Source organism: Sinohyriopsis cumingii, chromosome 5 (assembly GCF_028554795.1).
Source record: "Sinohyriopsis cumingii isolate HCF-2022 chromosome 5, ASM2855479v2, whole genome shotgun sequence".
Lineage (NCBI taxonomy): Eukaryota > Metazoa > Mollusca > Bivalvia > Unionida > Unionidae > Sinohyriopsis > Sinohyriopsis cumingii.
Window position 1 is genome coordinate 10,450,750 of NC_142965.1, and position 25,875 is coordinate 10,476,624.

The following is a 25,875-nucleotide window of genomic DNA, read 5'->3' on the forward strand; positions in this document are numbered from 1 at the left end:
TAAGTTTTATGAAATAGCAGTTTCAAAATCTGTTTCTTTCACTTAAAACCTAACACTCACATGATGTCATTTTGCTTACCTTAACATTTAGCTGCTGTATATACTGCTCACAATGCTGAAAGAAAGCAAAAACATCTTAAAGATTACGCTTCTGATCAGTTAAGTTATGGCTGTTCCATTTAAACATACATTATATCCCCAGTTTTCCAGTTAAACATACACTGCCCATAGGGCTATTCCACTCAAATATACATGGTACACACAGTTTCCCAGTTAAACATACACTGCCCACAGGGCTGTTCTAATTTAAACATACACTGCCCACAGGGCTGTTCCATTTAAACATACATGGCACACTGGGCTGTTCCATTTAAACATACATGATACCCAGGGAAAGCATTTTTTAAAACAATATGCCATGGTACCCTGATTCAGGACTTCCATTAAGTTTATATTTTATGGAGTTCCAAGGACCCCCACATTTGAAATTTATAGGGTCCTTACAAGAGTCCCACTTGAGAGTTTCTACAGTAAGTTGTGTGTGTGTGTGTGAGAGAGAGGTCTCATTAGAAATTTGGTGAAAATAGGAGTTCCACCAGCATAAGTTGCAGTCCCCTCTCTCAAATATGCTGGGCATACATAAAGTAGATAAATGTTCATTACAATGCAAGGAATAAAGAGACAAAAAACCGTGTCAGTTTTACTTATTTATAATTGTTTAAATATTCATGTATTAAAATTGATAGCATGTCAGTCCACTTAGGAACATGCTACACAAGGCCATTATTTAGACAGTAATACGTCATGCCCTCCAAAACAAAAATGTCAGGTGTGGCATCTTAATTACAGAACTGGATGATTGTGAATTTTATTTTCAATTTGGCAATGAGCATTCATGTGCTCAATCCTGAGTGCTGTACACCGCTCCCTCGATAACTCGTGCCCGGATAACTCGCGATCCCACTTATAACGCAGTGTCCGTCTTGGCTCCCGATTTTTGCAAGAAAATGTTTTTAAAATATGCTGAACATGAAAAAATTACAATAAGAATTGATAAATTAAACCTTGATACATTGCTTGTTTTATCATCGAAAATGGTGATTAATGCCCGTAAAAATATAATCCATATTTTGAAATTTGCAAGTTCTAAATAAGAATTAATTTCAGAGATCTCGAAAACGCTTAATTACGCGTATTTGGATGCCAATATTTTATCTGGGACGCAGAAAATCACTGAGGCGGGAGTCCTCCGTATGCATGTAATAGGTGCGCGGGAAAATTCCATGATTTGCCAGTCCTGTTTCAGCCACCTGCTTTGTGGGAAAATGTGTTGATCAGTTAACAGTGCTGATATTTCCAATGACAGAATTCAGTGACTGAAAGACTCTTTGATGTACATACATGTTGCCATTTTATAAGAGTACATAAAAAAAAGAACATGATGCAAATGCTTGGCGGCTAGTTCAAAGGCTTTGACTGGCGGCCGCGTGAGAGAAAATGTACTGATATTTAGTGATTGAATTCAGAGGCAGAAAGACCCAGTTTTAAAATCCTAGAGAGACCTCTGTTTCAAGATATATATTATGTAAGTTTTTATGATAAATAGTTGTCAGTATACTGTAAATAAACAGTCTGGTGAAATAGCGATCAATGAAAACTTCTGGTAAATGCTAACAGGTGGCAACAGAGAAAGAAATAAACACTAATTAAACATCTTCCCGTGTGAAAGTCACGTTCTAATCCTTTAATTCCGTTTCAGTGTAAACATTATAGGTGGCGCTCACCAGATAATATGTACTTTTGAGAGAGTGACGTATGTAAGGTGAAGTAGTTCGCATTTAAAACATGCACAGTGGAGAGAATGTTTGCATACCTCTATGCTACATTAATGTAATGTGGATGATATTTCTTTTGGATATTGTACTTTTGGAAATTTTACATGATTTAAGCACACTGCTAACTAAAATGACTGCTCCCTTGTGTTAAAAAATCAGTCTGAATTAGTCTAAAGTACACTATACATAGCAGCTATTAAAATAGGGAAAATGAATTTTGCCAGACTAGACAATACCAGCTTCTGAAAGTGCAATGAATGAATTACCAAATATATAAAATGTAAAAAAAGTTATCGGCTCTTTTTTATACAATTGACCTCTGAAGTTCAGGAAGTGAAAATGACCAAGCAGAGCTAGCACTTTTTTGAAAGGTGCACATTTGAAGTAAGGCCAAGCTGTATACTCTATAACCCATAGTACACCCATCAATCATACACCAAAATAAAGGGAATTAAAGGTTCTTTGCAGTATACCTAAGATATACAAGGTCTTTTTTAAATAGCCAGTATAACCAGTGAGGAAAGCCGGGGACATTCTTTTTCTTTAAATTCCTAACCCTAGGCAAAATGCGAAACTGTATAGCGCCACATTAAAGAAAATAAAAAAATGCTTGCAATTATTTTTTTTTATTTTCATATAATTATGTATGATGTTCTGAATAAAATGGTACATTCATATTGCATTAAAGCATGAAAATAAGCTAATTATGATCGGTTTTCTCTTGCTTACATAATTTGCCATGAGGTATGTTTGTGTGAGTAGTGACCTTAATTATGGGGAAATTAGAAGACTTAGAATATAGGAATAGAGTCAACTTAAATTTAAAACTGTTGCAATAAGTGACAGAAATATATGGTGAAAATGTTTCTTTTCATTTATTTGCAATGAAATAAAAAAAATAAATGATGAGAAAGTGAATTCGCTTCTTCCATATTAAACAATAGGCAAATATTTTACACTTTGACCTTTGACCTTTATGAAGCTGATGAGTTACCTCCCTTTTCTAATTGTAAAATTCATTGTTGATATCTCAGAAATAATTCTGGCTAGTTTCATGTTCCTATCATTCAACATAACATTGGTTGCTATGTTTACAAAATGTAATATGCATTCTTAAAATAGCTCACTTTTATCATGGGGGCGGTAGGCTGGACTTGTTAGAGACTCTGACACTCATAAATACTGTTCTGTGGGGAAAAAGGCAGGAGAATTATTCATAAGGATTGTTTCGATGGCTGCGACTTAAATGTTTCAGCCATATAAACATAATTAAATCATAAAAAAATAATACCTACATCTTCTTTATGGTGGCGCTCACCAGATAATATGTACTTTTGAGAGAGTGACGTATGTAAGGTGAAGTAGTTCGCATTTAAAACATGCACAGTGGAGAGAATGTTTGCATACCTCTATGCTACATTAATGTAATGTGGATGATATTTCTTTTGGATATTGTACTTTTGGAAATTTTACATGATTTAAGCACACTGCTAACTAAAATGACTGCTCCCTTGTGTTAAAAAATCAGTCTGAATTAGTCTAAAGTACACTATACATAGCAGCTATTAAAATAGGGAAAATGAATTTTGCCAGACTAGACAATACCAGCTTCTGAAAGTGCAATGAATGAATTACCAAATATGTAAAATGTAAAAAAAGTTATCGGCTCTTTTTTATACAATTGACCTCTGAAGTTCAGGAAGTGAAAATGACCAAGTAGAGCTAGCACTTTTTTGAAAGGTGCACATTTGAAGTAAGGCCAAGCTGTATACTCTATAACCCATAGTACACCCATCAATCATACACCAAAATAAAGGGAATTAAAGGTTCTTTGCATTATACCTAAGATATACAAGGTCTTTTTTAAATAGCCAGTATAGCCAGTGAGGAAAGCCGGGGACATTCTTTTTCTTTAAATTCCTAACCCTATGCAAAATGTGAAACTGTATAGCGCCACCATAATCACAACATATCCTGTTCATTGAAAACATGGAAAGAGTCAATCGACTGTCACATCGACACCCGTGAGTACTTCTGTGAGAACCTAATTACATGCCAGCTTTGTTTTGATAAACAACTTGGGGAAGTGTTTGTTGCATTAAAAAATCAATTACAAGAGACCTGGGGTGCTGAATTAAGGGTCTTGGAGCTGCCTTTGACATAAAGCAAAACAATAACAGACAGCGACGATGATAGTGACTTCGAAGGTTTCAGTGAAACTGATGTCATTAATGCCGAGGCTGTTTGGGAGAAATTCATACAGACGCATGGTCCTGAGATGGGCGTTTCTCTTGATGATATGAAGGAGTGGATTTGTGCTGACAATGATTGCCCCACAGCCGAATACATGTCAGATGAAACAATAATTATTTCTATAACGAACAAATTTGCAGCAGAAGACGATTCTAACTGGAGTAACACAAGTGTTTAAAGTGATGCAGACGCATATGCTGCACCACCTCCCCCCTCTGCACAGGAAGCAATCAAATATTTTGATATTGCCATAAGGTGGCTGGAAACCCAAAATGTTGATTACGTAAAGCTCATGCAGTTGAGAAATCTGAGGGATTTTGCTCGGCAGCAGAGAAACCAAGGAGTAACACAAAAAAAAAATTAACTGATTTTTTCAAAAAGTGAATTGATATTTGTCAAGCGTGGCACAAACAGCAAGTATTAACTTGTTCTAATTTATGTTGTTTTAAATCTGTAGACCAATTAAATATGTTAGTACTGATTAACCCTTGTTTTTTGTTTTCCACTTTACTTCTATCCCATTAAAATCTATCTATCTATCGTTCGATCGACACTGTTTCTCGAAAAGAGTCGATCTTTTGTATAATAAAAAAACGTCTAATTTGGATCAAACAATAAAACTAGAATGTATCCAATTCAACATAAAAATTAGTTACGTAGTACACAATGTGTGAAGTGGTTCACATGTTAAGCGAACGGAAACCACGTGGAATAATGTTTTCGATGATCGCCTCAATATACTGTAACTTATCCTGAAATCAATGTTGCCCTATGAGGAAATAATAAATAAAGTACACTGTTATAAAGAGATATTTATTCACAGTTAATCTCAGCACGATCATAAAATGAGCATTCAACACTATAATCTGCCTACCTCCCCCCTTATTTTTCCTTTATGTCGTCGATCACTTTATTGGTTTTGGACTTATTTTATAGGTCCCTCGATAACTCGCGCCTCACTTACAGTGCGGTCGATGTTTCTGGACCCCGATGTGCGCGAGTTATCGAAGGAGTGGTGTATTACATTACTCTCATATTCTTCTTTAAAGTTTGTGAAATAGTGTTGATTTGTCCTTTTTTCTGATCTGACATGTTTTGAAGTTAGGAAGATCCATCTGCTCTAACATTTTCCATCATACAACACCCACAAATCACACTGTAATGCATCTTGCTTATAATATGGTGCCATTTTCTATAAAACCATAGACCGGTCCGCTACCTAATTTTATTATGAATATAATGAATCTGTTAGGCTAAGTTCAAATTGATGAAACCCATCTGTTTCCTTGGAAATGAAATGGGTTATATATAGTACAGTTTCTATAAATAGAAAACAAGGAAAATTCTTATGCAGCAGTAATGTTTTTAAAGCAGGTTCTCAAATTTATACGAGTGGAATCAAAGAGATGATATTAAATAATCACACAACATTTTACTGATTTTTATTTATTTTATTTTTTCATTTACCAAAACAGCGTAATCCATATACTTAAGAACATAAAACATAATTGTTGAAAAAATGGCGTAATGATTATGACAAAACTGTTATGGCTGGCATGTATGCATTTAAGTCTCGACGTGAAAGTAACAAATGGTAGTAATATTATTTATCGTAGTGTTTATCTTTTAATATAATCTGAATCCTTAGTGAATCATCCTTTCAAGATCACGAGTACTATACTTAATTGGCTACACTCAGAAATGAACATAATGCATAATTAATAAGCGTGACCTCAAGAGATGGCATTGAAAAACTTTGAGACCTCTGTTTTGAGAAACCTTGACCTTTTCTGCAAGCTGGACATTAATTTGGTCAGTAATTTTTACTGTGTCCTACAGGACTCTTAGGCTAGGGTTTTAATGCATCATTTTTAATTTTATTGCATCAGGGACCAACATTTTGCGTTATCGGAAGTCCTGCTGATTACTCAAACAGTTGACATGAAAATGATATAAAATTCTAATTTGCATCACACTGGGGTTTGGGGAAACATGGGTGTGATTGCTCCGCAATGAAAGTGCCTTCCCTGAGTCCTAAGTATGTTTCACTGGAAAACCCCATAGCATTAAAGTTGACATCAATCTAATAATAATCAAACTATGTCTTATCGACAAATAGAAAACACTTAAAATGTATGGAATTCACTAATTTTCTAGGCCTGAGTGTGTAAGTTTACAACAAAAACTAAATGGAAATCACAACAAATGAAGAAAAAAACAAATAATGAAATGAAAATGAATGGAAACAAAATGCAGAATGAAGATAAATGAAATGTTGTATCGGACCTAGGATCTATTTCTTACCTTTGAAATCCTGATAAAGTCTATTCTGGCCTACTTTACACAAAACAAGCAAGTGTTCAGCCGAAACCAGTGTCTCACCTGTTTACAAACACCTGCAGGATTCTGACATAATTACCCAAGTATCTGACTGACAAAACTTTAACATTAAACTCAGACACAAAACTTAAACACAAATTTCAACATTGTTGATGCTAACACTGCAAGCACAAGACAAGAGAATTGCACATTACGCATATCTTGACAAAGTTTGAGAGGACTGGGTGGAGTAATTAATGGAGGTGGTGTAGATGAAAACTTTTGTCACTATAGTGAAATAAGCATTAAAGATGTTGTAATATGATAAAAAAATCTTTTGGCAAGCCTACTGTGTAATATTTCTATTAGCATACTTTATTTCATCTACAATTTGTACTGAAATCTGCAACCAATTATGTCAGAATCCTGCAGGTGTTTGTACAATTTTCTGTACTAAGTAAATGATAAAACTGTAAAATTTAGATGCAGCACGTAAGATGAATGATCTTCATAATTTTCTATATTATCTGTACACAATAACCCTGAAAAGTCCAATACATAGTATAACATAGTGAAAACTATAACGAAAAAAAAGACTGCATAAACAACCGTTACAAACGAAAATATTGACTCTTGACAAAATTCATAGAAATGATAATACAACTGCATGCAAGTTGAGTTAATGTAAATATGTTAGGAATCCTTGACACTTACAGTTACATACTACACTGTCAAGATGTGTTTGGAAAACCTTGCAACATAAATATTTAGATAAAGTTCAATAAAAGCATATCTTGCGAATGAAGTAGCCTGGATACTTTATCGAGTTAAATGATCCCTAAGAAAATTATACAAGTATCTCAGATTTAATTAAATAACCTGATTAATAACTATGAAATTTTCCAATCAGAATGATGGTGAATGTGACTCTTGAACAGGACAAGCCATGCCAAAGATATTTAATACAAATTTACCTATTGATGATCCTCAACATATCTAAATATATCTCACATACCATTGTATTGAGCACATTCTGATCTCTAATGTCATATATAAAACATGTATCGCAAATCTGTTTATGTGAAATGGACTTCAGAGTTTTTCAAACCTCACTGTAGATGCCATCTTGAATATTCTAATATCTGTAAACAAACATCTTTAACCAATAGTTTGGCACCATATCAATCAATAAATGTTCACAACAAAGCTGTGATGACATACAACTAACAAATAAAATGAGCTAACTCAATTGGTAGCAATTATTCACATATTTAAAATGCAATCTGTATACTTGGAATTTTTGTCAAATCATCGAGAAAGAATCTTTCTTCCTAACTATCCAAAATCGCAGATAACATATTGAATTTCTTTTCTCAAATCCAATAACTTCCAAGTCAATTATCATTTTGTTTTTACAGTAAATCATTTAGTTCAAATTACTGTAATAATTATAAATTATGAATTAAAATAATTGCTATGAATATTCATACATTATGTTGGCACACCCCTTAAATATATATTTATATGCAGTTCAATAGTTTAAATTCACTAGTTTATACTTCTCTTTCTTTTTTTTAACTGTCAACAGTTGTTAAAAATAATAAAATGAGTATACATTCAATATTAATTGTTTTGATTATAAATGAAAATTACACACTCCCCATCTAAAATAATTGTAATTTTTTTAATAAAAAAGATACTACTGTAGTATCATCAGCTTTTGGTGACGAACGAACAGATAGCCAAATTTCATTGAAATATCTTTAAATAACAAAAGCTGCAAAATTATTAAGAAATGTATTGTTGGTTTTAGGTCCATCATAGGGCAAAATAAAACCAGGCATTATACACGACTAAAATATCTGAAAATGACAAAAGGTTTGTCAACAAGTTATTTTAACTTTGGTTCTAGCAGAGATATCTTGATAGCTTAAACTCTTCTAAAGAGGTTTCAATTAGCTTTTTAACTTGGAATAAGTTTCAGTAATTTGTAAAACAATCTGACTGGGGTTGGTACTCTTAGATCTCCAAAGTTATGGGTCAGATCAAAAACTGTAATGGCTAGACATATGTATAGCAATGCCACTGCACCCCATCGTAAGCGTGCAAGTCAAAAGTGTGCAGCGAAATATGCCCATTAAATGCACGCCATCAAAAGCATGCAGCATAAACTATAAGCCTGTAATCTTATTATGACTTTGATTGATAAATGTCTCATTTCGAATGAAATACACTAATAGTTTGAATCACTGTTTCCAGTGAGCAGACATCAAAGTGTGTACACTCGCAATATTGAGTAGAAATTAATAGTTTGAATCACTGTTTCCAGTAAGCAGACATCAAAGTGTGTACACTCGCAATATTGAGTAGAAATAAAGTAATAGTTTGAATCACTGTTTCCAGAGAGAAGACATCAAAGTGTGTACACTCTTAATACTGAGTAGAAATAAAGTAATAGTTTGAATCACTGTTTCCAGTAAGCAGGCATCAAAGTGTGTACACTCTTAATATTGAGTAGAAATAAAGTAATAGTTTGAATCACTGTTTCCAGTAAGCAGACATCAAAGTGTGTACACTCTTAATACTGAGTAGAAATAAAGTAGTAGTTTGAATCACTGTTTCCAGTGAGCAGACATCAAAGTGTGTACACTTTTAATACTGAGTAGAAATAAAGCAACAGTTTGAATCACTGTTTCCAGTGAAGAGACATCAAAGTGTGTACACTCTTAATACTGAGTAGAAATAAAGTAATAGTTTGAATCACTGTTTCCAGTGAACAGACATCAAAGTGTGTACTCTTAATATTGAGTAGATATAAAGTAATAGTTTGAATCACTGTTTCCAGTGAGCAGACATCAAAGTGTGTACACTCTTAATACTGAGTACAAATAAACTAATACAGTAAAACCTGTTATGAGAGACCGCCCCTTCTGCCAACCAAAAGCGGTCTCTCAAGACAGGTGGTCTCTCATAAGAGGTGTGTGAAAATGGACTGGTTTTCAGGGTCAATAGTTAGCATTGTTGAAAAATAAATAATACCCATACTCACTGTACATGCATCATATCCTTTATTCATGAATCTTGTTAAATATTGCATGCATTCCTCTCAAAATATCTTTATATAATAAAGATATACATCTATCAAACAACGAGAATAAAATTTATATTTCAACATCACATTAATATGTACAAAAAATGAACAGTTAGATATGATGTATATATCTTATTTTATACACTTATTCACTTGTTTTTTTAAAAGAAATCCATTATACTTCTTTGTTGACATGTTTTACTCAGCTATTTGGTCTGAACATGTATCTCAATTATTGCCTTTTCCGGAATCAACTTTCCACTTACTGGTATGTTTTTACTCCTTGCAACACAAAACCATTCCCATACTCGCTCGTTCAGATCTCTGTAAACTGTCCGTCGTGCCATGGCATATTTCCTCTGTGCTTGTGCACCTTTCTGCCATTCGTTTCTAATGGACTTCTTGTCTTTGATTACATTTTGAACTTGCGTTTTACCGACGCTTAAGCTGACTACTATTTTGCGAGTGGTCTCGCCTTTTTCATTTCTTTCAATGACATTAATCCTTTCTTCCAGTGTTAAAATGTTTCTTTTTTTCAGGGGAGATTCTGCCGTTGTTATTAGTGTTGACGTTATAAAGACTATCGGTTTTGATCAGGTTTTGGGGAATTGTAGAATAAATATATATTATGTACCAATGAATGAAACCAAAAGACATAATTAACTCATCAAGAAACAATACATTTATTCTGAGACGAAGTTTAAATCAACAGCGTTATAGCTCGATAAACAAATGTTCCGACCATCTGCACCCACGTAAACAGATTGTGGCTTGGTGAAACACTAACAAAAGAAATAAAAAATAATTTTTAAAAAATCCGGAAATGATTCTCACTTACTAGTATTAAAGACAATGAGCTCATTCACCCTCCAGGCATTATGGATTAACTGGAAAGCAAACGACGTACTCAAACCAACACTGAAGCCCTTTCAAACGATTTCTCACTTGGACATAAGGACTACCGGCGTTTTGTGAGTTTTCATAAAGATAAAGAAAAAAATACAAACCTCTAAATTGACTGCGTATATCCATCATTACTCCCTTTAATGTTACTCTTACTGGCTATTCACATGACTTCGGCACTACAATGGCGGTTAGTGACATGTACTTTAGTCTGGTTTACTGCAGTTTACAAATGACACCGTACGCTGGAGTTGTAAATTTCACAAAACTGGTACTGTAGCAAGACAAATTATTTGTAAATACTTTATTAGAGCAATCTTTGCTATTTATGCAGTCTTTGTTACAAAGGATTAAATGATGGTTAGAGGTGTTTATCCCGATATATGGTTGTTCAACTATAGTGTTATTTAATGTGTACTTTGTTTGCATACTACATTTATCCCGAGCTCTAGTGTTTACAAAGGATTAAGTTAAGGTCAGTGGTGTCAATCTGTTTTGATTTTTTGGCGATGCGGTCGTTCATAGCAGTGTCAAAATGCATATTTTGCCAAGAAATCGCGGTCGCTGGTCGCGTTCAGCAGGTGGTCGTCCATAACAGAGCGTTTATATAGTAAAATCGATCCGTGCATTACGATTGTGGTCAGAAATGACAGGTGGTCGCTCATAGCAGAGGTCGCTCATGACAGGTTTTACTGTAGTTTGAATCAGTTTCCAGTGAACAGACATCAAAGTGTGTACACTCTTAATACTGAGTAGAAATAAAGTAATAGTTTGAATCACTTTTTCCAGTGAAAAGACACGAAAGTGTGTACACTCTTAATATTGAGTAGATATAAAGTAATAGTTTCAATCACTGTTTCCAGTGAGCAGACATCAAAGTGTGTACACTCTTAATACTGAATAGAAATAAAGTAATAGTTTGAATCACTGTTTCCAGTGAGCAGACATCAAAGTGTGTACACTCTTAATACTTAGTTGAAATAAACTAGTAGTTTGAATCACTGTTTCCAGTGAGCAGACATCAAAGTGTGTACACTCTTAATACGGAGTAGAAATAAAGTAGTAGTTTGAATCACTGTTTCCAGTGAACAGACATCAAAGTGTGTACACTCTTAATACTGAGTAGAAATAAAGTAGTAGTTTGAATCACTGTTTCCAGTGAACAGACATCAAAGTGTGTACACTCTTAATACTGAGTAGAAATAAAGTAATAGTTTGAATCAATGTTTCCAATGAGCAGACATCAAAGTGTGTACACAAATAATATTGAGTACAAATAAACTAATAGTTTGAATCAATGTTTCCAATGAGCAGACATCAAAGTGTGTACACTCTTAATACTGAGTAGAAATAAAGTAGTAGTTTGAATCACTGCTTCCAGTAAGCAGACATCAAAGTGTGTACACTCTTAATACTGAATAGACATAAAGTAATAGTTTGAATCACTGTTTCCAGTGAGCAGACATCAAAGTGTGTACACTCTTAATACACTGTACTGAGTAGAAATAAAGTAATAGTTTGAATCTCTGTTTCCAGTGAACAGACATCAAAGTGTGTACTCTTAATATTGAGTAGATATAAAGTAATAGTTTGAATCACTGTTTCCAGTGAGCAGACATCAAAGTGTGTACACTCTTAATACTGAGTAGAAATAAAGTAGTAGTTTGAATCACTGTTTCCAGAGAGAAGACATCAAAGTGTGTTCACTCTTAATACTGAGTAGAAATAAACTAGTAGTTTGAATCACTGTTTCCAGTGAGCAGACATCAAAGTGTGTACACTCTTAATACTGAGTAGAAATAAACTAGTAGTTTGAATCACTGTTTCCAGTGAGCAGACATCAAAGTGTGTACACTCTTAATACTGAGTTGAAATAAACTAGTAGTTTGAATCACTGTTTCCAGTGAACAGACATCAAAGTGTGTACACTCTTAATACTGAGTAGAAATAAAGTAATAGTTTGAATCACTGTTTCCAGTGAGCAGACATCAAAGTGTGTACACTCTTAATACTGAGTAGAAATAAAGTAATAGCTTGAATCACTGTTTCCAGTGAGCAGACATCAAAGTGTGTACACTCTTAATACTGAGTAGATATAAAGTAATAGTTTGAATCACTGTTTCCAGAGAGCAGACATCAAAGTGTGTACACTCTTAATACTGAATAGAAATAAAGTAATAGTTTGAATCACTGTTTCCAGTGTGCAGACATCAAAGTGTGTACACTCTTAATACTGAGTAGAAATAAAGTAATAGTTTGAATCACTGTTTCCAGAGAGAAGACATCAAAGTGTGTACACTCTTAATATTGAGTAGAAATAAACTAGTAGTTTGAATCACTGTTTCCAGTAAGCAGACATCAAATTGTGTACACTCTTAATATTGAGTAGATATAAAGTAATAGTTTGAATCACTGTTTCCAGTAAGCAGACATCAAAGTGTGTACACTCTTAATATTGAGTAGATATAAAGTAATAGTTTGAATCACTGTTTCCAGAGAGAAGACATCAAAGTGTGTACACTTTTAATACTGAGAAGAAATAAACTAGTAGTTTGAATCACTGTTTCCAGTAAGCAGACATCAAATTGTGTACACTCTTAATATTGAGTAGATATAAAGTAATAGTTTGAATCACTGTTTCCAGTGAGCAGACATCAAAGTGTGTATACTCTTAATATTGAGTAGAAATAAAGTTTCAATCACTGTTTTCATTGAGCAGACATCAAGGTGCATATTTACGTACCATTAATCAAATATCTGTGCGGAATCGCATATAACATTGCAATCTGAAAAATGATAGACTTAAGAAAATGAAAATCATATTAATTTTTATAATTGCTTTGCCTTGTCAGTTTGTCTTAATTATGCACATAAGGTTGCATCTTGAACAGTGATAGAAATAATACACTGAAACTCATGTTAATAATATTAAACATTTTTAAATAGCAAATATATGCTTATTTATTTGACATAATAACTGTTATAATTTATGCCTTGTGCGCTTTTGTCGGTGCACTTTTGATCTGTGCGCTAACAACAGGACACCCAATGCCACAATGTGTATACCAGACTTGAGACAGATACATATAAAGTGATGAATTTGTATTACCAAGCTAAGACAGGTGAGACAATAACCTAATTTGAATAATATGTCAATGAAAATGATGCTATCTTGACATATGAGGTACAGTAATATCATGAAAGCTGGATAAGAAATTATGGAAATCTACTTATGGGCTTGATGTCTCATGGATAACAGTTTCTAACCAATCATACTGACATCAATTTAATTAAAGAGGAACAAATACAATTAAACCTGTCTTAAAAGCCCACCTATTGGGAATTAGAAAAATGTCCTCTCAAGACAGTTGGTTGCTAAATATAGGTCAGCTTATTTCTACAACAATGAAGTATGCAGGACTTTAAAAGAGTGGCTCTTTAAGACATCTGTCTGCTTGATACAGGGCAAATTCAACTGTAAATATATGTTGTTGTTTTGGGTTGAGTTTAACATCATTTTTCAGCACAAGATAGACTATACAAGGCAGCCAGTATCACTTGTGGAAGACAAACCTGGGAAAACCGAGCCAGATACTCAAACCCATGTTTTAAAGAAGTGAGATGGCAGTGATTGGTAAAGGAGAGCGCAGGCAACAACTCTGCCACCCGGGGCCCCATAAATGTAAAATTTAAATTTGTCTCTTGATATACAAGTTCCTAAGTGAGGTGAGGAAGGGTGTGACAGGAAATGAATGTCCAACAATTTGTTCAAAAGTGTAAATATATCCTTTGATACTGTTTGTACAGTACTCTTGTTACATCCAAATGTTTCTGGATCTATAAAAATAGAATCAAACTTGTATATTATAACGACCTTGGAAAAATGGCCTCATAAGACATACCTACTCAATACATGCTCATTTCTACTAACTTCTGCTGCACGGGCTTCAAGAATTTGGCTGTTTAGGATAGGAGACTGTTTAATAGAAATGACAATTAAGACAGATTTACATGTATTTTCTTAGTATGGTTGTTTCTTGTAACAAACCGTTCTAAAGACGCAAGATTGTGCAGCGTTCACAGCAAATACTTAACATAGTCTATATAGTCACAAATTTCATTAAAAAAAGAACAACTGTTCATTAAATCTGGTAGAATTACCTTCCTTCTGTATCTTTCTTTTTCCACCATTTCCCTCAGTCTCTGGTTCTCCGCCTGAAGATTGGTATCAGAGCGGGGTATGTTGATGCTTTCAGAGAAGACATGAGATGAAAAGAAACTGGGGAAGTTTTCATACAACTCGGACACTTCATCCTGGGGATTACTGTAGAAAGGGATAAATAGTATTAAATACTGTCAATTAACATTAATTATCTCCATGTTCCTTTACAAAGTATTGTGATCACCCTATCTGTCCATATATTCATTTGACTGTAACTAAACTGATGTGTGGAAATTCACCAAACTTAGTACACGAGTCACCTTTGAAGAAACACTTCACCCGAAATAAGCCTTGAATAATTCCTGCTCTGAACTTTGTGTGATATTTTGCTACAAATATTGAACAGTGTGCAAGACTTGCAGGGCAATGTCAGAAAGAAAAAAAATCACTGCATTTATGTCTTGGATATAGTTTTCATGGATTGTCAAAAGCTGTCACGTTGCAACAGAGAAGACCCAAACAACTATTCTGATTGCAAACATGGATGTAATGGAAATTAAATACAGTGGTGGCAGCGGGGTTGGTTGTTGATGTTTTAAAAGCTGCACATTAATTTCTTAATTATGTTGCAAACTTCAAACCAGCAATTTAACAATTAATGAAATGTCACTTGCATGAGAAATTTGGCAATCCCTGAAATGTTTTGAGCACATATGTTGTAGATATCGAAATATATACTGCAAAACATACTCTAAAGTGATGTATACCAAGATGATTTACTGATTTTCACATGCTCTCACCTGATTTTTTGGACTTTAATAAAGTTGTGGAGAACAAAACAGATGAATAATCAAGCCATTTCTGTATAATGCTTACTGCCCTCTGGGGAAAGGTTTTCCCATTTTATGAAAGCTTTACTGAAGATCTGCAGCAATACAGCTTCAAATTGTTTTATTGTGCCAAATGTTAAAGTTGGCTTGTGGAAAGAGTCAGAAACAGAAATAGACTTAATAATAAAAGAAAATACTGAGCATTTCAAACAAAAAAGTAGATTCCAGTAATCTAAATATTCTTATATCATGCTAAGCTCTGATACTGACAAAAACACTTGTGAAGTTTAGCATACAGAGCTTAAGAAAGTAGTAAAAAGAGTAAAAACAGAATGGCTAACAGATGAGGAAACCAATGATGATGACAAACAGCAGAAATCTATATTAAAGATTGATACAGTGTACTGAAGGTAATGGCGATCTTACTCTTTTCTTATTCCTCAACTTCCATCCCAATTTTAGTCAATGAACATGTCAAATGTTTATATATCTATTATTTTCCAGGTCCTTATTTTTCTTTCATTTGTCACCAGAATAAATCGATGTGTCTTATCCTAAGATGTAATTCTGAACACTGCCAACAGTAGTGCAGTGCATATACAGCGTATTACTCGGCTTACAATTCATAACAGTTATCTGCATTTATAAATTTGTCCTGCAGAAGATCAAAGGTTTCTTCAGTATGTACTCTGATGAACACACACACACTATGATAAACCAGACATCAGCCATAGGATATTTCAAACAGTCTTCAATTTGCTGTTTTCCATTAAACTGTTAAATAACCACCTTAAGGAAGTAAAACTCAAAGGTATTAAAGGGTCTAGTTTACAGACTGTTTCTTTGTCGGACAATCAGCAAAGATGTAGCTGACAAAGCTTAACTGACTGGTAACTAGCTCTAGTTTACACATTGTTTCTTTGTTGGATTTGGAATCTTCTTTGCCATGTGTTTATCCTCTATAATGCCCACACCAAGAATATAACTGATTCTTCAGTTTGTGTAGCTAAAGGCTGGCTTAAAACAAACAGCCTATATTACCAATAACAAACAGAGTAACTCACTATTCATTGGCTGATCATATTAACACTAAAGCAGGATGAAATCAGGACCCATAAAGATAAATTTTCTGGTACATTTAATAATTATGCATATCACAGTTTATTTTTGGCAACTTGTTGTTTTAAAATAAAATAAACGTTACTCAATATAGTTCTTACATATGCAACTATGCAAATAAATTACTTTCATAAAAAGACACATTTAAACAATACTTTGAAATATTTAAACCAAAGTATAATGTTATAAAAGAATTTTGCAAAAGAACATTTTTAAAGTATATATGTTATCTACAAAAAGCATTTAAAAAAATTTCTATGCATAAAAATACCGCAACAAAAAACACATAAACATAATTTATGCCTCATTATTTTAAATGAAATTACTCAAAACTGACATAAATAAAAATGCATGAAAAATGTGAAATCATTAATTTCATCAATATTTTACACTGCAGCTTCTGAACAAATGGAACACGGTTTATACAGCACCAAAAGTTTTTTTCATGGACTTTTCAAGGTGTTTTCAAGTTTTCAAGCATTATTTTTCTGACAGAAATTGAAATTTCTCCACACCGTTCCAGTGGTCTAAGTGGTCAAAGCATCTGCCTTGGATGTGGGAGGCTGTGGGTTGGAACCCAGGCACAGTCATACCAAAGATTTATAAATAAAAATGGAACTAGCAGCTGCCTTGCTTGGCACTCAGCATTAAGAGGCTAGTGTAAAAGCCTGGTGTCAGGATAATGTGACTAGGTGGGACATGATGCCATGTGTCTGCTGCAAGATACTCCAGTGCTCGATATCACTTTAAACTGCCACACTGCAAACATCATAGTGATATGACTCAAACTGTTAAAGCCGCATTATCAATCCAAATCACACACACACACACACACACACACACACACACAAACACAAACTTACTCCATGTGTTACTTTGTTCATCAGTGCGTAGATAGGTACAAAATTAGAAGCAATATACAGCTGCATCACTAAATCAAAGGCATGCTACTCCACCTAGTAACGTCTAGTTTTATGTGTCTTTGATCAACCTAATTTTATCCCATTTAATATACCAGTTTCGTGGAAAATGTGTATACAAAAAATTTAAAAAAACAAGTATTCCAAATTTTAAAAAGTAACATGTCTTAATCAGTTTAAACTTCCGTAATCCTTGAAAAACTAAAAAAACTTTAGGCTGGCTTTTTATATACTTTACCTTATAATTTCAGAAGGTGCAAATGGCCATACAGAGCTAGGAATCTTCTTATGGTTGCACATCTAAACAAGGCACAGCTATGTCCCAAAATATAAACCTGAATCAATCTCCATCATACAGACATAAAAAATAAAGAAAGCTGTTGACTCTATATAAGATATGCAAACAAAAGCTATTACCAGTGTGGGACATCAGGAGACTACCATCTCTATACATTTTGTAGTTCTGCGCAAAATGCACAATTTATGTTAATAAGGAATGGCCTCCCTTGATTCCTACTCACTATGAAAACTTCATCTCTTGTTCCATTCCATTATACTTCATACTAGCTTCAGATTGGTCCAGTATATCTGATTGACCCACTGATCCTGAAACAAAAATATGTATTACCAAAAAAGTCCAAAATAAAAACCAATTCCTGAAACAAAAGCCAATTTGGTATTGCTCACCCAGAATATATGTAGATCCATTGCAAAAATCACATACATATTTCTTATATTCAATAATTCTGTCACAGGTTATTATGTGTCTGAATTCAATGGGAAAAATTAACATCAAAATTAGATTAAGAAACACGAAGCAAGTGTACGGTTCATTACGTTCCAGGGTCTATGAATTGTGTCTGTACAAATTTCATACTGCTAACATTTTCTCATATGCGTTTCTGTGTACATTTATCCATTGTAAATTTCCAATAATTAATGTTTGTACACCTATTTGTTTAAATGACTATAGCAAGAATAATTAACAATCAACACATGCTAACAGCGTGAATATAGCTTTTACTTCAGATTTTGTGAATATCGAAAGAAACATGTGAAAACTACTGTACTAATTAATCATTGCGCAAAGTGCAGAGAACGACTTGTGTTTGTGAACTTGCTTTTCCATAACAGTAAAATACTTTTATAAGAAATAGGAAATTAATAACGAGTTCATAAGCAAACACCATACACATGTAAAACCTGAGAACTAAGTGCAGTAGGCCTGCAACGGTCATAAGTCAATTTTATTTTAAAAAATTTAAGCTGAATGCATTTACAATTTCATACCCTTTCAATTTCCAGTTAATAAAGCGGACATTATTTACTGGTCAACTGATTGCGTCCAATAACACCACCAAGCAAAGCAAACATGCCGGCGGCTTTCGTTTTTTTATGCTTATTAAATTGTGAGAATCTTTTATCAACCACCGCATTGTCTGCTGCTTGGTTGTGTATGCAGTTAAAGAAGAAACACATGATGGCTATTGTTTGAGCAATGACTGTATACAGAATTAACTGAAGACAATCACAAAGACGACTTACTGGCTTTACTCATAAGTAACATTTTCGATAATGTTTATTTGGGCATAACACTTTAAAAACCTGGTGAAATTGTTAAATTTCAGAAGCTATGCCATGATAGTATTATATTAAAATTCATACGCGAACTCTTCCCCAAAATGATAATAAACCTTTTATACACTATTTCTCGTACTTAAAAAAGATATATTTTTTCCCAGTGCGAGAAAAATACACATAAATGTATTTAAAATTTCAGGAACCATGCCACGATCGTATTAAATTTTGAATTCATGTGTGATCTCTTCCCCAAAATAATAATAATTTTTTAAACACTATTTCATGTACTTTGAACAAAAAATATTTTTTCATGTGCGAATGAATATACGAAATTTCAGGAGCCAAGCCACGGCCGCATTATATACATAGAGCATTATGTCAGTACTACAAAATAATGAAATGGCTGATGGATGATGGATGATGTTCCATACCACAAGCTCACAGCAAAACATAAAAAAATGATTCAGAATCAGAAGCTGACAACTAATCCAACACAAGTACCATTATTAATAGCAAAAGGCGCAGGTGAACTGTACGCCTAATAAGTGTACCAAGTTTCATAGTGTTACCTTGAACGGTTTAGGAGTTATGCTTTTGGAAATTAAATTGTGGATAATAAATGAGTGGATGCTCATGGACAGAAAAATGGACAAAAACTGCAAAATTGTAAACAGCAGAAGACTTGTCTGGACCACTAGTCTAATACAAGTACCAAGTCTCATAGAGATATCTTTAAGAAATTTTGCTATGCTTCAGGGAATGAACATGTAGGTAGTGAATGGATGGATAGATGGTTGGATGGACTAAAAAAAATGAATAAAACTTGAAGGTAAAATATACTGAAACTGAAGAAGTGTGAATAGTATCAGGACAACTAATCCAACACAAGTACCATGTTGTACACCAATGCCTTGAATGATCCAAACATTATGCTCCAATTATATTTATGGATATACAGACAGGTGGACATAGTGATAGCTATATCCCCTTTTAATATATACATTATATATATATATATTAGTTAATGTAACAGAAGATCAGAAAAATATCTATGATTTATTCCTTCGAGTGCTTGTGCATCATCTTTATGGATGCTCTTCAGGTGAATACATCATTTCTTTACCATATTTTTGTAAAGAAAAACAAGTATATATATATATATATATATATATATATATATATATATATATATATATATATATATATATATATCAGGGTAAAACAGAAGATTCGTAAGAATTATCTCAATGAGAAACATCATGACTACAGTAGATATAATGAGCAGTTATAAATGTAGGATTCAGCCAGGTGAACAAATTGAATTATGCTTTAACATACAGCTGTTAATTTAAACAAGATCTTTTCATTAATATTTTGGCATGAGGTAAAATATGTATGACAGACTAACCTTGAACCTAGGACATCCATACACCCCCAACTCACGCATAGCTTACAACTTAAGAAAGATACTGAACTGCCCAAGTTATCTAACTTAGTCTCTTCTGTGACAAACTACCCTTATTTTAGCAGGCGCAACATTACACCTTTGAAGACTATGTCAATTCTGCTGATCCAAAAGCATAAATCACAGGGCAGAAATATACTAGGGCTGACAGGGTTTAAACCTTGAACCTCAATAAAACAAGTCAAACAACCTACCACTTTTACTACCCAAAGCTGATGCTATTTATATTCAATTTATATCATGTGCTTAACCTTTGTCCATGACTGAAAGTAGAGTTTTGGCCTATCTGACTATTGTCATATAATGTCTACCTGATTTTTGTCATAAGTGGTAAACAAGCTATTTACTAAAATGGTTACTAATATTTAAGATAAAGACCTTGTTTATGAATTTGATGGAATTTTCCATTTATAATGACCTACATCCTGGGCATTTTGCTATGTCATTAAGTCAGGAAACAGTCTGTATATAAAGAACTAGGTAAACAAATAATCATTCTTGGTTTAATACCAGTCTGTGAAATCACTTTTAAGTTGTGTTCAGATATAATTTGAGAGGAAAGTTTTTTTTTATTTATTGGAATTACAAAGAGCTCATTGAATTTTTGGGCTAAAACATTACTCTGGGATTATTGAGGACTCATTCAAAGACATTCTGGATGATATCATTGTGATTCATCAACACTAACAATAAATCAGCAAATTCAAGATTACTGGAATGTATTCTGAACACACCGGGTACTATACCACTGAACTTGCGATAGAACATTTATGATTATATGGGATTTAATTCACAATACTGTAAGTTCCACTTAAATTTTCACTTTGTATTCTAGTGAATAAATTGTTGAACTTTGCTAACCTTGTTGGCTTTGATTTTTTCTGTTACATAGTTTACGACAATAGTCATAACATGTATCAAATAGTTCCACCAACATTATACAGATTAGGCCTTCCCCATTTGATTCAAAAAGTGGTGGTGGTATATCAAGAGGATAACAAAATGGCACAAATACCAGTATACTGTTTTAGTATCAGGCGAGGTACCCTCTAGGCAAGGGCGGGTAACCCTCAAAAGAGGCCACTCAAGAAGGTGACAACTGTACTTCATTCATTACCTAATAATCTGTTTCTCTCTCATTTCTCACCTTGCATCTCTGAAGCATTGGACATCTGCAACATCTGTTTGAGTTGATGCCTGATATCCTCCATCCCCTGTACGTCTACTGATATATTAGCAGTAGCCTGCAATCAAAATCAAGTTTTAAAAATTGAAATTTTCACGGAGCTGCTTAGTAGAAGATCTAACTCATAAAACCAACAAAACAAAAATTAAAATAAACCAAAATTTATTTCCTTTTCTTCATGGCCCTGGATGGCCAAGTGGTCCTGGATGGCCAAGTGGCCCTGGATGGCTAAGTGGTCTTTCTAAAGTACTTGCCTTTACCAACCACTCACCTCTAATTCTGTCTGTTTTTAATCTCAAACTCTGCCAATGTACATGAGAAAGCTGCCAGTAGCTTCCACTCAGTCAGTAGTTCTTACCTGGGTTTTCTTGAGTTCTTCCTCCACCAGTTACACTGGCTGCCATATACAACCTATCTTGTGCTGAGAAATGGCATTAAACCCGAAAACAACAATTATTTCCTTTTTCAACTAACCAAAGGAATGCCAGCGTACATGTATGAACCACATTTTTATATACAATGATATACAATAGTATACAATGATATACAGTGTTAAATAATGATACACAATGGTGTAAATAATATATGGTGGTATACAATGATACACAATGGTATACAATGAATGTGTGATTTATATTTTTAATGTAGCTTTAATAATTTTAGTCGTATCACTATATTTGCAGTGTGGCAGTTTATAGTGAAATCTAGCACTGGGACATCATGCCGCAGTCACATTATCCCAACATCAGGCCAATCAGTCCTAATATTAGCCTCTTAATGCTGAGCGCCAAATGAGGCAGCTATTAGTACCATTTTCGAACCCACTACCTCTTACATCCTAGGTGGATGCTCTAACAACTTAAGCCACTGAAGCAGTGGTATACAATGATATACAGTGGTATACAATGGTATACAATGATATACAATGGTATACAATGATATACAATGATGTACAATGGTATACAATGATAAACAATGGTATACAATGATATACAATGGTATACAATGATAAACAATGGCATTAAATGATATACAACAGAAGCTGTATAATGTCCCTAAAATACCTAGTCACAGAAAAATAAACTTTATGACAAGTACCAGGTTTGAAATGCCAAATTTACAAACAAAATTTAATGACATTTTCAAATATTTTTTGACCAAACTGTATATATGCCTTTAGGGTAGCCATCTGCATGAGGGTGTTAAATGTGGACCCAGGGATACTTGGGCAAGGGTCAAATGTCAGTCTACAACAATTTCAATTATTTTCCTACCAAACTATATATATGCAGCCAAGCGAGAAACACACTGCATACAAGATGGGCTTTTCACTATGACCAATCAGATATTGTTGGGGTGGGGAGGTGGGGTTGGGATGAGTATGTAGAGGGATGGAATATCTTGCAGAAATAAAGGGGATTTTTAATTACTAAAGCAGCTGCTATAGTTACTATTAGTTCAGTCCCCCACTATGATACCCTCCGTCTGTCAGCTTATCCCCTTAACCATTTTCAGTAAACTTTGTAGTTATACAGGGTGCACCACAGCCTCAAATTTAGTTTACTTTTCTCCCCTGCCAGAATGTGGTGAAATAGTTGGAAAACAGGAAGAAGTTAGTACAAAGAGACAAATTTTTTGAATATTCAATGCATTAACTTAACCATTTTACTAAGTCTTTGACCCAAATACATGTACATGTAACATAAGAACACTGTCATTAAACTTAATAAAATGATATACAGCAAACTTAATGCTTTCTGCAAATGACCATCGACAATGGGTTACTAATGAAAACAGTACACTACAGATTACATGATTTTTCCTTTTTGCATGCATTAATTATTGTGCTGCCCATATCATATTCTTTGCTCATTTTATTTTGCTTTTTCTAAATGGGGCAGGGGAAGAAAATACCTAACTAAAATCCAAAACACTTATCTTTGCTGAAAAAAAATATACCACATACAAAACAATAAGGCTATATGCAAAATAACAAGGCTATGTGCAAAACAATAAGGCTATATGCAAAACAATAAGGCTATGTGCAAAACAACAAGGCTATATGCAAAACAACAAGGCTATGTGCAAAACAACAAGGCTATATGCAAAACAACAAGGCTATGTTCAAAACAACAAGGGCTATGTGCAAAACAAGGCTATATGCAAAACAACAAGGCTATAATCTCCTCATAATATGAATAAAAATAACTACATGTATTTTAGCACGAAAATTAAAGTAAATATATTTCTTTTTGTGACTGCTGTAACATTTTGGTTATTTTAAAAAGAACTTGACCTCATTCTTTGAACACAGAGACTAGAGAGCCGCTGTAGCTTAGTTGGTAAAGCATTATACTTGCAAACCAACGGCCATAGATTCTATAGCCACCAAGGTCAGCCTGGGTCAACTGCCTAAGTGTGTCCCAGAGAAAGGTACTAACTTAGTCTAAGCATGATATAGTCAACAGTACCTAGATTTGTCACATATTTACCTCAACCTATAAATCTCCATAAAATTTGCTTAAACAGCTTGAAATTACAAGGAATTTCACTTGTTTTTGTCAAGCTTCATCTGTGAAATTTTGGTTGGAATCTTGTTCATTGCAGTGTAATTGGAGGCAAAAATAAATCAATTGCCACAAAAGACAAATGAAAAAGAATAAAAATTAAAACTTTACATGCTCTTTGAACACAGGATTTAAAATATTTTACATTGACCACAAAAGATTCCAAGGTGAAATGGGGGTGTGGGGGGTATCACCTTGCAAAATGAAGATGTCAATTTTACTTTCTTTTCATATGAGGCAACTATTTCATCTGAACTGCCCTACTGTGAACCCTGGTTACCTTTTTGACAACCACTTGTGCAAGAAGTGCCATCCTTACCTTTCGCCTCTGGTGTTCCTTGGAGGGAGTCAGAGGTCAAATGTAAAACAAGGGCAGGGACTCCACATATAGCAAGGCAAAATGAATGACCTTGACTCAAAGCATGTCACATATTGAATTGTCTTAATTTAATAATGATTCATATCAAGAAGGAGGAAAAAACCATCAGATTTATGAAACATAAGTTTTAAAAAAAGTAAACACAAATTTTCTATTCCCATGACTCTGACCGCAAAAGTCAAAGGGGTAAGTAATCATGTCAAAGACTGAATTGTCTAAATTTTATAATGATTCATCTGAAGAAGGAAGAAAAATATCAGAGGTTTAAGAAACACAAACAGGTAAAAAAAAACACTAATGCAAATTTTTCTATTAAGTTGACACGTTCTAAAGTCAAAAGGGGAAAGCAAGCATGTACATGGTGAATCATCTTAAAGTCTAAATGATTCTTCTCAAGTAAGAGCAAAATCCATTAATGGGTTTAGGAAATAAATGCATAAAAAAAACTTGAATCATGACCCTAATATTGTAACCCTGACCCAATGTAAATGGGACAATCAAGCGTGTTGCAGAATCAACTGTCCATGGTTCTTAATAATTCATACCAAGTATGAACAATATCTATTAAGGGGCTTAGGAAATTAAAACAAATGAAAACAGTCAACCAAAACCTCCATGCAAATTTTCTACGACTATGCCCTTGATGCCACAGTGAAAAGGACAATCACTTATGTCACAGAAAGAACCGTCTTTAGTTCATGCCCGGTATGGTAAAAACCTAAGATAGGGTTTAGTAAATATATGCAAACGAGAAACATGAACCAAAACCATACAGCAAACTGCTTTAATGAAAACTATAGCAAACTATTGACAATAACAATGGAGTTGAAAAATAATTGTTGTGTCTTACTTCACACGAACAGTTGATCAACTAAAATTGTAATCACACTGACTTTTCAATTATTTTCTGACTAATCTTTATATCTACAATCATAACAAAAAGGAAACATTGATAGGTTTTTCATTATGACCGCAATGTTACTGTCTGGAGTTGGGTGTATAGATATTGGGCTTTCTGTTTTATTATTATTATTATTATTATTATCACTGATTTATTATGTTAGTGACAATTACCATCATCATCATCATCATTATCACCAGTAATTTCTGAATGTCTTCTTTTTTTCTGCTCACTATTAATTTTCTCAGATACATGAACACATATTAAGGGAGGTGTTTCTTGTTTAGTCTCAAAGATACACAAACACATATTAAGGGAGGTGTTTCTTGTTTAGGCATATTAAATTACTAAACCAAACCAATAT

General features: G+C 33.8%; 1 protein-coding gene across 1 annotated transcript in view; it reads right to left on the reverse strand.

The window, feature by feature from the left end:
- Positions 1-25,875, reverse strand: part of LOC149798624 (uncharacterized) — a 143,299-nt gene that overhangs the window by 101,980 nt on the left and 15,444 nt on the right. Inside the window, exons 3-6 of the mRNA XM_089957456.1 lie at positions 21,626-21,722; positions 17,954-18,038; positions 14,563-14,725; positions 80-115 (exon numbers count right to left, since the gene is read on the reverse strand). Of these exons, the coding sequence (XP_089813582.1) occupies positions 80-115; positions 14,563-14,725; positions 17,954-18,038; positions 21,626-21,722 (381 nt within the window). The remainder of the gene's footprint in view (positions 1-79; positions 116-14,562; positions 14,726-17,953; positions 18,039-21,625; positions 21,723-25,875) is intronic.